Consider the following 14,233-nt stretch of genomic DNA (forward strand, 5'->3'; position numbering starts at 1 on the left):
AATGCCATTTTTGGCCAAATATGATCTATATCGAGCCAAATGAGCCTTTGATGTGCATAAAGAACTTGAAATGAATCTTAGTACACTCAGAAAGTTGTTTTCGTGACCATTATAATTTCTGTTTTCGCATATGAAACTTAATTTAATTTATTGGTTTGCATGTACATTGTTCTTTTAAAGGTTTACAAAGCTCCAAGGGAGGGGCCCTTTACCAAAGAGGAGTTGGATGAAGTGCGAGACAAGTGGGCTACTTACTTCGACGATTGTGAACTACCCTCAGTGTAATAAATAGAGCAGGCTTGTAGTTATCCGTGACTCTTACATTAATTTGTTATTTATCGATTTAATTAATTACATTTGAATTAATTCTGTAATATTATTAGAAATTTGAAATTTATATCATTTTTGAGGAATGTCAAGCTGATGTTTGGTGAAACAGTATTCTATAAATTATAATGCAGAATTTTATATTGCAAAATCAGAAATTATATTGCAGAATATCAGGAATTATATTGCAGATTTTTTTTTGTAAAAAAAAAAAAAAAAAACTCAAAAGTTACCCTTGTTTGCAACAAAAGCAACTTATGTGAAGCTTATAAGTAGCCCTTGTTGCAAACAAGGGCAACTTATGTGAAGCTTATAAGTTGCCCTTGTTAAGGGCAACTTTTGATAATTTTACAAAAGTGACCCCCCCATAGGTGGCACTTATGAAGGGCAACTTATAAGCCTATTTTAAGGGCAACTTATGATGTTTTTTCCTAGTGTAAATACTACCAAATTTCTGACATAATCCCAAGCCTAACTCTGGAAGAATCTCACCAAACAGTCAGTCAGTTACCAGGAAGTTCGAAACAGAAAAGGAAGGCTAGTAGAGACAAGTGGTTAGTGTTCTTGTTAATCGGGTATACTATAACCTAAAATCTACATTTTTACTGTTTTCGTCACCAAAAGATGCTCTCAAAAACACAATTACAACATGTAAATTGGTGAGAGTTCTCCAACTAATTCTCCACTCACTCTCTCAACCCTCATATTTCTACAAGATGCTCTCAAAAACCCTTTCCAAAAATTAAAAAAAAGGGCATTGATGACTTCATCAAAAGAGCTATCCGATCAAATCTATATAATATACTAAAAGAGAGGAAATCAATGTGGTGATGACAAATGTCACTCATTGATTCGCCTCTCTTTTAAAATAATTAAAATATTATTTTCTCTAACTATCTCTAAATAAAAATTTATTATGGACTACATAATATTAGATTTTCTAAATATAAGGAAACTATATATGCATATATATACGATTAACTAAATATACTATTGATTTTATTTATATATAATATGGATATCTTTACATTCTACAAAGTATATTACTACTTTTCCATTGTATGTTATTCTATATACGTATATATACGGTTTCTTCGTTCATTTTGTTTATTTCAGTTCTGTTATACATCTTTTGTTGATTCTCATAACACTTGATTGATGATGTTATATGTTACTCAAGAACTAGGATATATAAATATATATATATATTTACATATCTATCTATATCTATATATTATACTAAAAGAGATGAAATCAATGTGGTGATGACAAATGTCACTCCATAATTCGCCTCTCTTATAATATAGTTAATTAACCTATATGAAATATTAATATACATCTTATTTTTTTAACCTAAATCTTCTAATTATTTATGGTAACAATTATATCGATTATATTATGAAGTACTCTTTTACTTATGGAAATAAATTTTTAATTTAAATAAACTACTAATTTAACATGCTTTTATATATATACTCCGATCCGCCTGCCTCAGTTTGAGAAAATTTGTGGGATGTATTATAATCATCGGGAAATAGTTTCATACGAACAAAAGAAAATAAAACAGGGTCCTTATACATACCAAGTAATACCTTTGTACAACTAAACAACAAATAATATGTCCCATTAGACCATGTAAAACACCGACTTAGATAAACAAATCTACTTACTGCAAGCTAGGATAGTATTTCAAATATTAAGACAAACTTTAATTGTGAATTTTATAGAAAAATAAATTCCTATCAAATATATAGAGTTACCATCAACCTATTTAAAAACTAATATCACATGTCATATATTTACATTTATTAAAAAATATATGTATATCACCGAGAATACGATAAATAAATATTATTAGCGAAAATGATAAAGGTCGCAACATGTAACATCTAAGTCGTGAGACAATGATAACATGTCATGCTTATGTGTCATGATTTAAATTGGAAACTAAAATATTCAACTTATATAACCTATTATACATGTTTTAAAAAAAGGTAGGAAAATCTTAATATTCTAATTTGTTTCCTTCTTCATATCGACTACCTTATTTACACATTGTCATAGTAAAAATATTGCATTGATTGTAAGAATATTCTGATGGAGCATAGCCTATGTGGCGCCTATATGTACCAATTAAACTCCGACACGTAAGATTGCAACAACTAAATGTTGTCGCAACTTGCGATATTTATCATCACCCTATCATTAGTACTTAATTATGAAAAGAATCACAATAAGATAAATGGTGGGCCGGTACACATGAAACGAGTATTAAGTGGGTATGGATACTTAAGTGATGGATGAGAATGATAAAGAATGATTATATACGAAGTTTTTTCTAATAAAATTTTTAAAAATGTATAATAAAAATCAAAAGCTTATAATATGAAAAAGACATAACAAGGGTTAGTGATGAGTGTATGCATACATATAGTTTAGAGAAATTTGAAATTTGCATTTTAAAATTTATATTAAGTTCGATAATGTTGATGAATAAAGATAAATTTTTAAATGAGTCAAGTTAGTTAAGGGGGCACGTGCATAAAACTTTTAAATGAATCTTTGGTCGAATGTGGATGGACATTGTAATATATCATATTTGGTCTACTAACTAATATATCACATTTGAGGTGGTGGAGCGGAGATGATTTTGGAATTTCTAACTCCATAAGCCATCAACTTGATAATGGTTATATCTTATAACGGTTTATATTGCACGGGGTAGTTTCTTATATTATAACAAAAATATTATTTATATGTTTGCAACAATAAAAATATTGTTTATATGTTAACGTAAAGGATTGCAATATCACTTATATATATAAAATTTCGTGCAAAATTAACATTTTAAATGTAACAGTGCATCACACTTGATGACGGGCGAGTTTAGATTTTAGATTGGGCTGGCGACGAAGATAAACAGATCATTGACTAATAAATATAGATTGGATGTTGGTAAACGGGTATAAGGATAACATGTACCCACCTTGTAGATTGGATGAATTTGAATTTATCGGACTTGATAACACTCACCAAATCCTAATTATGCATGTCACTTTCTTTTAAAAAATTATCAATGTTGTAGCTAATACAATCAATTTATTCAAAATTAGCTGAAAGGCAAAGTGAATTAATTACGGAATATACAGAAATTAGATATTTAGTGGGACGGGGTTTGGAGAGTTACCCCGCACATCCGCCCCAAGAGGGCGAGGTGGAGGAATATTTGGAGGTGATGGGTTAAAAAATGTATTTGTCGCGGGTGACAGAGCGATTATAGATTTTAGATTGGACCCACCCGCTTTAGCTCGCTTATCCTTCATCTAATTTTTTTAAATTAGATGAAGGATAAGCGACCTAAAGTGGGTGGGTCCAATCTAATTGAGTATGAACATATTTTTTTTTTTACTACTAACCTATATATTATAACTTTTTGTTCATTTACCCAATTACTCTAATTGGACGACCGAAATTTTTAAAATTCAAAACTCTGTTACTAAACAAAAATGTCGCGTCTATGGATGAGTTTGACTATTTTAGGCGTGTATGAATACATGTGTGAGTGTTGGAACGGGCCGGGATGATATTTTTTACCCCCTCAAAATGAGGATTGTGGAGGGTAGTTACCGTTCCTATCGTGGGTGGCACCGTGGCGGGGATGGGATACGAATTTAGTCGGGTATGGTTTGTGGAGGCTCAACCCCGCCTCAAAGTCAAGATAAATGGGTGGGGTAATGAAGTAGATAGGACGAGTGTTAAGTGAGTATCCATCAAAGTGAATGGTGGATGAGAATAAATTTATGCTTGACCTAGGTGATGAATGACCGAGGATGAAAATAATTTTGTCTATCTTGATTTTTTAAATAAATAAGACACCGAATATAGCAATAACCGATTTTTCTGCCATTAATTTTAATTAGGAGAATATGTATAAGCTCTATTTTGATAATTATTATCTACCATTATAATTTAGATTTCATATAACTTTATAGTTGGATTATAAACCGTGCATCGCACGGGTATTATACTAGTTTTTTACTATATGGTGATCCCATATTATATCCTGTATTTATTCAATCTTGTAATTAATTGTCTCTCACAAACAAAGTGACTCTGATCCACTTGTTAACAAAAATCTATTCTTGGAGGTGTTTTACTCAAGAGGTAACTTGAAGTAACATTCCATGAAAAGTTGCTCAAGGGCAACCTCAATGTTGGCCAAGTCACCAAGAGATAACTTTTTTTTGGAAATCGAGCTGTTAGAGAGTTACTTCGAAAAGCGGAAAAGGCTACATGTACACCTTGTGTACAAGATTCTCTTGTACACCGCCATTAATTTATTGACATATGATCAAACCCACAAAAAAATGAGAATATAAGATAATAAATATGTCATTTCAACCAATAGAAAAACATAGTATACAGATACCTTGTACACTAGGTGTACATGTTATTATGAAGCACGCTATCGGTTATTAAGGAATACTTAGGCTTAGAGGGTGGTCCCCCTTTCTCGCGTAAAAGCGATCGAAGGGAATCGACCATTTTAAATAAATTGTACGTACATTTGACAAAGATAACGTGACAAACTGACATCGTTTTGTTTGTTTTGCACAAACTCAACCCGCTCATAATTTCATGAAAATGTTGCATGTGACTAAAGCTTCAGTTTCGGATATGATCCAAAATTAATGTTTTTTGAATTCAATTAAAATTTGTATAAAAAATCATACTTTTAAGGGTAAATTATTTTTACCATCTAAAAAAATGTTAATTGTTTTTTACCATTTAAAAAAATAAAAATTATTTTTTATCACCTCTTAACCGGAAAGATGGACGAAAACGTTATACAGACTTATTTCAATGACTATATTTTATATTTCCTTCTCTTCTCTTACGACTTTGTGAATTTACTTTACTATTTCGTCCATCTTGGAGTTAAGAGGTGGTAAAAGACAATTTTTATTTTATTTTTAATTGGTAAAAAAAATTAGTTTTTTAGGTGGTATAAAACAATATGTCAATTATTTTAGATGGTAAAAATAATTTACTCTACTTTAACTAGTGTCCATAACATGCAAGGAAAACTTCAATGTTCGATATCGTTTATTTCGCTTTTTTAGAAATCACAACAAATATCAGTTTCAAAATGTTTAATTGTTTATAAATATGACTAATTTTAACTCCACGATCGATTCAAATAAACCCAAGTCATAGTATTAAGAATTTGAATATTGCGGAGTATAAAACAAAACGTTGAAGGTAATAGTGATACCAAAAGAACACCAAGCCCGGAGTACTAGTATGGGCATGTGATAAAGTTTGTGTCATGTGAATTACAGGCAAATTCGTGCGTGAACCTGATCCACAATAATATTAGTGTAGATGTAAAATTAAAAGTTTTCTCTTACACCTTTTTTACACACATAGAGAGTTATTTATTGCTGATATAGTGACTAAAATAAATTAAACACCGAAATTCTTAGACATATTAACCATTTTTTGAATCATAGTAACCCTATATTTTTAAAAGTGAATTGTGACTTAAAATCACATTATTCAAGCATAATATGTATCAAGGACATCAATTTGATATTTTGTTCATAATAATCCTAACAAACGTGACAAAATAAATTAGAAATAAATTGTTGACCCCTTTTTTTAAGACATGGTCCACACTAAATTTAGTGTGATCCAAGTCCATTTAAAAATTGGTGAGCAAAATAATTGATAAAATCTTATCCAAAAACTCTATATATTTTAACTGAAAGGACACTTTGTGGATTAGCTAAGAATTTACTCACTTGTTTGTTTACACTTTTACACAAAGAAAAGAAGATAAGGCCGGAGCCAGAAATTTGCAATGTACAAGAGATTATTTGGGCTATGTTTGTTGTTGGTCGTCCTCCTCGCTTCTCGTAAGTTATCCATTATTCATACCTTTCATTTATTTAATTATCCATTATTCATAACTTTCATTTACTTAATTATTTACTTTGTTCGTCGTAACGTAATCAAACTTATACTTCCTTCACCCAAAATTATTTATCATATTTATATTGGTTGCATGTATATTTTGAAATAGTAACGTATGAAATTAATAATCATATTAGTTGTATATTTGAATTAGTAACGTGACTGCTTAATCCAATTACCTTCACCATAAATTATTGAGAAACTTTTGTGTGAGACCGCCTCACAGGAAAGACCGCCTTGTTGGCAGTCTTGCTGGCAGCCATGTTGGCGCATGTGCTGACGTCATGCTGACGTCAGCATGTAATTTTTTTTTCAAAATTTTTTTTCAAATTTTTTTTTGGAATTTTTTTTTTCCAAATTTTTTTTTTTGCTTTTTTTTTTCAGGCTTAACTAATTGGACTTCAGGCTTAACTAATTGGACTTCAAGCTTAACTAATTGGATTTTAGGCTTAACTAATTTGATTTCAGGCTTAAATTTTTTTGTTTTTTTTATATAAAAAAATTTAGAATTTTTTTTTTTTGAATTTTTTTTTTTTTTTTTGAATTTTTTTTCCAGGCTTAACTAATTGGATTTCCAGGCTTAACTAATTGGACTTCAGGATTAACTAATTGGACTTTAAGCTTAACTAATTGGACTTCAAGCTTAACTAATTGGACTTCAAGCTTAAATTATTTTTTTTGATTCAAATTTTTTTTTCGAAATTAAAATTTTCAAATTTTTTGGGTACTAACTAAACTAGTGTAAAACATAACTAAAAGTAATAAAATCATAACAAATTGAATAACAAAATAGTTAAGGTATAAAAAAAATAGTTAAACTTATGAGTCGAATAGTTATTAATTTAAAACAAACTTATTATTAACTAAAACTCATAAAATCTTAACTAATTAGTTGCAATGCTTAACTAATTGATTTCATTGCTTAACTAAGCTAATTGGTTCATTGCTTAACTAATTGATTTTGTTGGATAACTAATTAATTTCGTTGCTTAACTAATTGAATCTCAAACTTAACTAATTAGTTTCAGTGGTTAACTTAATTAGATCCAGCGCATAACTAATTGCTTCCAATGCTTCACTAATTGGTTTCAGTGCTTCACTAATTGGTTGCATGCTTTAACTAATATGTTACATCACTTAACTAATTTATTACATTGCTTAACTAATTGGTTCTGAAGCTTAACTTATTAGTTTCATTTTTAACTAATTGATTCAATTGCTTAACTAATTATTTTCAATGCTTAAAATATTGTATCCTAAATAAAACTCTAAAATGCATTATCTGAAACAAAAATACATAACTAAAACTCAAAAAATCTTAACTAAAACCAAGAAAATCGTAACTTAAACTGGTAAAATCATAACTAAAACTCGAAAAGTCATAACTAAAACTCTGAACGAAAACTCAAAATACGTAACTAAAACTCAAAAAACCTTAACTAAAACCAAAAAAATCGTGACTAAAACTTAAAAATTCATAACTAAAACATAGAAAATCAGTCCAGCCATTCCACTGAGAAGACCATTATTTCAGAATTATAACTAAAACTAAAACATAATTATTCTTTACTAAATACAAAAAAAGAGTAACTAAAATATTACAATTCTTAACTAAAAATAAAACGAAACTAAAACAACTAAAACACCAGTATATTCGACCAACAACTGTCATAGTGCTTCCAGCTACGAACCCTCAGTCTGTCACCGACCGCCACCACCGCAAATCCTCCTCCTCCTTGTACAAGAGGTCGGATTGTCAACCGAAGTGGAGATCTATAGTACCACAGACCTATACAACAAAAAACTAATCGAATTCAATTTAATTGCAACAAAAACCTAATCAAAATCATCACTATATCAGGGTGAACATATCGGGCCAAGCTAGCATCAACATTCAATAGATCGGGGTGAATTGAATAGAAAGTCGATCGAAATACAAATCACATGAATCGAAAAATCGAAACCTAACTAAATTAAGAAGCTAAAATAAAGGAGTGATGAAAGAAGTACCAGCGTAACGCCGAGACCACAACCGGCTCCAAACCAAACCAAATCTCACCTTCGCCACCACCAATTGCGAGATCAAAATCGAGTGCAAGGCACCAAATCAATCCACCGCAGCAGCCAGAAGCTATAGCCGATGATAACGTCAACCGAGAGAGATCGCCGGAATAGAGATCGCAGACAAGAATCGGTGTAACAGCCATTAAATTAGGGTTTGAGACTCAACCTCGTAATCCACTCTTTCTCTCTCCTCTTTTCCTCCTCTCAGGCGCCACCGCCGTTGTCGCTGCTTCTGTTGCTCGTAGAGACGATCTCAACTTCTTAGGAAGCCACAACCATAGCCGCCTGGCTCCCTCACACCTTCGATCAACGAAAATTGAAACATCAAAACCTTAAACCATTGAAGAAAAATGGAGGAGAGAGGGATGGAAGAGTTACCTCCGTCGTCGTCTTCGTGATCTCTCTCGCCTGCTTCGTCATCTCAGACAACAATTTCGATGAGAGGGGGCGGCGATTTGAAGGAGAGAGAGAAGAGGGGCAGAGTGGTTGAGGAGAGAGAAATGCATTAGGGTTTTGAAATGAAAATTAAAAGAAAATTTTGATATATATTTTCACTGAAAAAAATTGTTGGGTCATGCTGATGCCAGCAATTACGTGGCATAATGGTTGCCATCAAGGCGGTCTTTTCTGTAAGACCGTCTTTTACAAAAGTTTGTATAAATTATTTGTCATATTTATATTGGTTGTATGTTTTAAAATAGTAACGTATGAAATTAATAATCATATTGGTTGTATATTTGAATTAGTAACGTGACTGCTTAATCCAATTACCTTCACCATAAATTATTTGTCATATTTATATTGGTTGTATGTTTTAAAATAGTAACGTATGAAATTAATAATCATATTGGTTGTATATTTGAATTAGTAATGTGATTGCTTAATCCAATTACCTTCACCATAAATTATTTGTCATATTTATATTGGTTGTATGTTTTAAAATAGTAACGTATGAAATTAATAATCATATTGGTTGTATATTTCAATTAGTAACGTGATTGCTAAATCCAATTAAGGGAAGTGTTAGGAATTGTAGAATTCTATGACCCCTTCTCATACTAAGGCCCCGACCGCATTTGATTGAGTTGATCAATCTTTTCATTTCATCAAGTGTTGAGTTGAAGTATGTCATAACAATGTGAACTTTATTCATGAATGAAATTTTAGGAATGGTATATTTCTACGCAGTCCTTTGCAATATTACCTCCGTTTTAAAATGATTTACTATTTTTGTTTTAGTTTTGTTCATAATATTTTTTACATTATGTTTTACAATATTTTTAAACATTCAGATTTATTATCCTACCCTTCTTTACTTACACAGTTACAATTTTGTATTCATTTTCTCTTAATTTTTTTCTTATACCCACCCACTTTCTACACATCTATTTTCTTTATCTACTTCCTCAATTTTTCAATAATTCCACCATCTAGGTTTTAGCACTATTCTCATATTCTTGTTTAGTTATTTTTTGTGTTTATATATAAGGAATAATATCTCAATGTGGGATCTTGTTAGATTCGTCTAGAAATATACTTTCAAATTATCAAATTTTTATAATTTTTAAAATGTATAATGAGAGATATTAGTGGTTAAAATAGTGCATTAATTGGCAAATGTGAAATCTCATATGGTGCAATTAAAAAATTAGTTTTTACCCGTGCGATGCACGAGTTTCTTAATTTAAAAATTCGGGTACATCATTTATGTCATATAAAGTAGGATACACAAATTTTGAAAAAATAAAATGTGAAACATTTGGAGTGTAATGAAATTAAATTTAGCATGTGAAATAAATAAAAGTATTTTTAAAATAAAATGAATATCTAAGTAATTAAGGAGGAGAATTGGAAAGGATGACTATAAATGATGATATAACAATAAAATAAAATATATAAAAGAGATGACACGTGGCATCATTACATGCAAACATTGTGTTTTAAAATATTAGAATAGATATGGAGGAAGTATATCTTATTATATTCATCCACCATTTACACATTAAACTTATTTTATAATTCCTCTGTTTCAAAAAAAATTCACACTTAACTAGCACGTTTGCCAAGATTCAACTCTCTCTATAATCATTTCTAATTATCTTTTTCTAAAAATCTTAAAATTTAAATATTATGAAAATATATAATGAAATCATTTCAATGACATTTACTTGATAACATTTGCTTTGAATAAATTAGTAAAATATATGGTTTAAAGTGGTGTATGAATAGTGACAAAACTCAAATATTACAATTTTTTTGAAACGGATAAAGTATTAATATATGCAAATAGTAATTATAGATTTCATTATGAAACGGAAATAGTATATACGTAAAATAATCTCAAAAGATTCTCAACCCTAACTCGATATACATGTTTATGTTTATTTAATGAGTGTGGTACCGTGGTCATATCGAGTCCTTTAATTAAGCTGGTCTTAAATCATTAATCAGCCCGTCTCTTGTGTGACCGGTCACACCATCAACTTGATGGTGTGACACATTCACATTGAAAATTTGCTAATTTCAGATCAGTAGGTGTAACCTTCTTCTCCAGGAGTAACTTGGCATCACTCACATCTTTAAACTCCATATTATTCGTGTTGATGTGTTGACGCAATAATTCAAACATTTGATCATCTGAATGACGACGATCTTATTCTGTTTTTATTTTTTGGGGATGGAAAGTCTGATGGGCGGATTATAAAAAGAAGTAACTGAAATTATAAAAAGAAGTAATCACTTATTAACTCTACTAATATTTTCTAAAGCTATTAAAGTAATTACTACTAATATTACTATAAAAAAAAGTAACAAATCTAAATTATAGAAGTAACATACCTAAATTAAAAAATTATATCCTCCATCTAAACTACTCGTATAAAAAAGTAACATGTCTAAACTATAAAAGTAACATACCTAAACAAAAAAAGTACCATGTCTAACTATTGAATTAACATACCTAAACTAAAACGTACCTCTTCTAAATTATAAAAAAAAAAGTAACATGTCTAAACTACTGAAGTAACATACCTAAACTAAAAAAGTAATATGTCTAAAACTATAGAATAACATACCTAAACTAAAAAGTACCTCTTCTAAAATTATAAAAAAAGTATTATGTCTAAACTATAGAATTGAAGTAACATACCTAAATTTAAAAGGTACCTCCCCTAAAACTACTTTGTATAAAAAAATAACATGTCTAAACTATAGAAGTAACATACCTAAATTAAAAAGTAACTCCTCTAAAATTATAAAAAAGTAACATGTCTAAACTATAGAAGTAACATACCTAAACTTAAAAGGTACCTCCCCTAAAACTACTCTGTATAAAAAAAGTGACACGTCTAAACTATAGAAGTAACATACCAAACCAAAAAAAGTACCTCCTCTAAAATTATAAAAAAAAGTAACATGTCTAAACTATAGAAGTAACATACCTAAACAAAAAAAGTACCTCCTCTAAAAATTATAAATAAAAAAAAAAAAAAAGTAACATGTCTAAACTATAGAAGTAACATACCTAAACTAAAATTGTACCTCCTCTAAAATTATAAAAAAAAGTAAAATGTCTAAACTATAGAAGTAACATACCTAAACTAAAAAAGGTACCTCCCATAAAACTACTCCTATAAAAAAAAGTAATATGTCTACTTTTTTTAACAAGTATAGAAGTATAGTAAACATATTGTTTCTAATTTTCTATTCATTATCTCTTTATTGCTTAATTAGTTTACCTTGTTGAGTCCATTGACATATTAGCTAGAAATTAATCCAACGTAATTGAAAATGTTCTTAGGATTATTATGTGTTTCAATAAAAACATTTGAAGCTAGATCCAGAAAGGAGTCGGTTTAATTAATACAGAGTATATAAGAGTAGAATTTCAAATGTCCTTTTCAGGAGAATATGCATGGTGATATAGAAGGGATGGGTGATGGTTTGGTACTCTTGGTCACCTTTCAGGTTGTTTTTAATAACAAAGGTCAGTCCATATAGTGTGAACACGTCACACCATCAACTTGATGGTGTGGTCGATCTCATACAAGACTTGAGGATCATTAACACTAACCTATTTTTTTTCGGTGTCACCGTGTCATGATTGTGTCACGTTGTATACTCATACCTTATTAGTAAGTTCAACATTTCCTAGTTTCAAAATTTAGTAAAATATATTATTGAAGTTAATAAAATTAACTACAAAATGCAGGGGAAGTGAAGCAAGCAGAAGGCAGGATATGCCAATCAAGAAGCCACTACTTCAAGGGAGCCTGCAAACGTGACCGGAACTGTGCGTATGTTTGCCGCAACGAAGGTTTCTCCGGTGGCCAGTGCCACGGTTACTTCCACCGCCGCAGCTGCTACTGTACTAAGCTTTGCTAGGGAGCATTATATTGCTTAATTAGTCATGCGCGCTATTTGATTTACAAATCTCTAGTGACTTCATGGTTGGTCTGTTGAGAAAATTATGGCGATATTGCAACAATGTTTTCAACTTCGTCTGCAATCGATTTGAACGAGATCGAAAATCACCTCTAGATAAACAGACCGTTTAATGCTTGTGTCAAACAACAATATTGAAGAGATTATGTAGAATTCTCAAATTTCATTCCTTCTTTTATATATATTTTTTTTAACATAAGCTTAATTTTTAGACAAACTATATGTACGGTGCTGCTTTTTATCAAAACTTGTCCATTTGTATGTTTGGATTTGTAATGTAAGGTTTCTATTGAAAAGCAAGATCATTAGTTTTGCCTTGATTTTTGACAATTTCACCCCCAAGGGGAGCCAAACCCTAAGGTTTGCACGCCTACAACATATAAGATCAAAGAGGCAAAAAAAATCACCCTCTTGATGTAAAACTCGCCCTATAGGCTATTCAGGTCAATTTTAAAAATCGCCATCCCATCGCCCTGTAAGGCTTAGGGCAACAAAAATTTTCGCCCTCTTTAAATGGAATCAAAGAGGGAAATATTTTTTCGCCCATCCTAGAATTAATCAAGGAGGGCAATATTTCTCGCCCTCCTAGAATGAAATCAAAGAGGGCAATATTTTTCGCCCTCCTAGAATGAAATCAAAGATGGCAATATTAGTACTAATCACATTAATCAGTTTGAACATTTGAAAATCGAAACTCATCATGCAAAATGCGTTAAAAATCGCCCTTACGGCTTAAAAATATTGAGTTCCGACAGAGTCGCCACGAAAAAAATTTAAGGGCCCGATTGGTAAGATCATGACTTGGGATAAGGTATAGGACTTGAAAACAGCTTAAGATTTGGGTAAGGGAACGAGCTGACACACTTATTTAATTTAGAAAGATTATCATGTTCGGTATCAAGACAAAGATCGTTTCGTGCAAGAAAATCTAATCTGATACTATGTTTAGATGGTTTGACATGCATTTTAGAACATCAAGTTTGCTATATTGTACATGATCACTTTGCTTTAAGTTAAATTAAGGAACCTAGTCCGGTTGTCCAAGATTTATCTTGTTAAGTGGGATTGGAACTTTGTATATTGTTGATTTAGCATGTTGGGTGATGAAAGCATAACAAATAAAGCAAAGCATCAAAAATAGAAATAAATTAAGGGCACAATAAGTAAAGTTATACACCACCTAGAATGGACTAGGTGTAACCAAATTGAATGAATAAAAAGGTGCAAAAGTGAAGGGTGCAATCAAGCAATTAATAAGTAATGTAAATATTAAATAACCGAATTGCAATACTAGAAATTGAAGGTGAAATGTTGGAAATCCAAACAAGAAACACTTGTCAGGGATGACTTGGTTTGGCATCTCCAATATTTTTTTTTATATTTTTTTTTACATAGGCTCATTTTTGACAGGTTAAAGTCGTAT

The 14,233-nt window shown here is 30.6% G+C and overlaps 1 protein-coding gene across 1 annotated transcript; it reads left to right on the forward strand.

Moving 5' to 3' along the window:
- The first annotated feature begins 6,063 nt into the window (after positions 1 to 6,063).
- LOC130459885 (defensin-like protein 1) lies at positions 6,064 to 13,071 on the forward strand. The gene is made up of 2 exons (XM_056827505.1): positions 6,064 to 6,245; positions 12,578 to 13,071. Exons 1-2 carry the CDS (start codon positions 6,191 to 6,193, stop codon positions 12,748 to 12,750), a joined length of 228 nt encoding a protein of 75 aa, XP_056683483.1. The 5' UTR covers positions 6,064 to 6,190; the 3' UTR covers positions 12,751 to 13,071.
- Positions 13,072 to 14,233: the final 1,162 nt, after the last annotated feature.

Source organism: Spinacia oleracea, chromosome 4 (genome assembly GCF_020520425.1).
Source record: "Spinacia oleracea cultivar Varoflay chromosome 4, BTI_SOV_V1, whole genome shotgun sequence".
NCBI lineage: Eukaryota > Viridiplantae > Streptophyta > Magnoliopsida > Caryophyllales > Amaranthaceae > Spinacia > Spinacia oleracea.

What these genes read in the sequence shown, in the direction of transcription:
- LOC130459885 (XM_056827505.1), top strand. Translation starts at nt 6,191, where the DNA reads ATGTACAAGAGATTATTTGGGCTATGTTTGTTGTTGGTCGTCCTCCTC. An exon ending in GGTCGTCCTCCTCGCTTCTC is followed by an intron (nt 6,246 to 12,577) that starts GTAAGTTATCCA and finishes TACAAAATGCAG; the next exon opens with GGGAAGTGAAGCAAGCAGAA.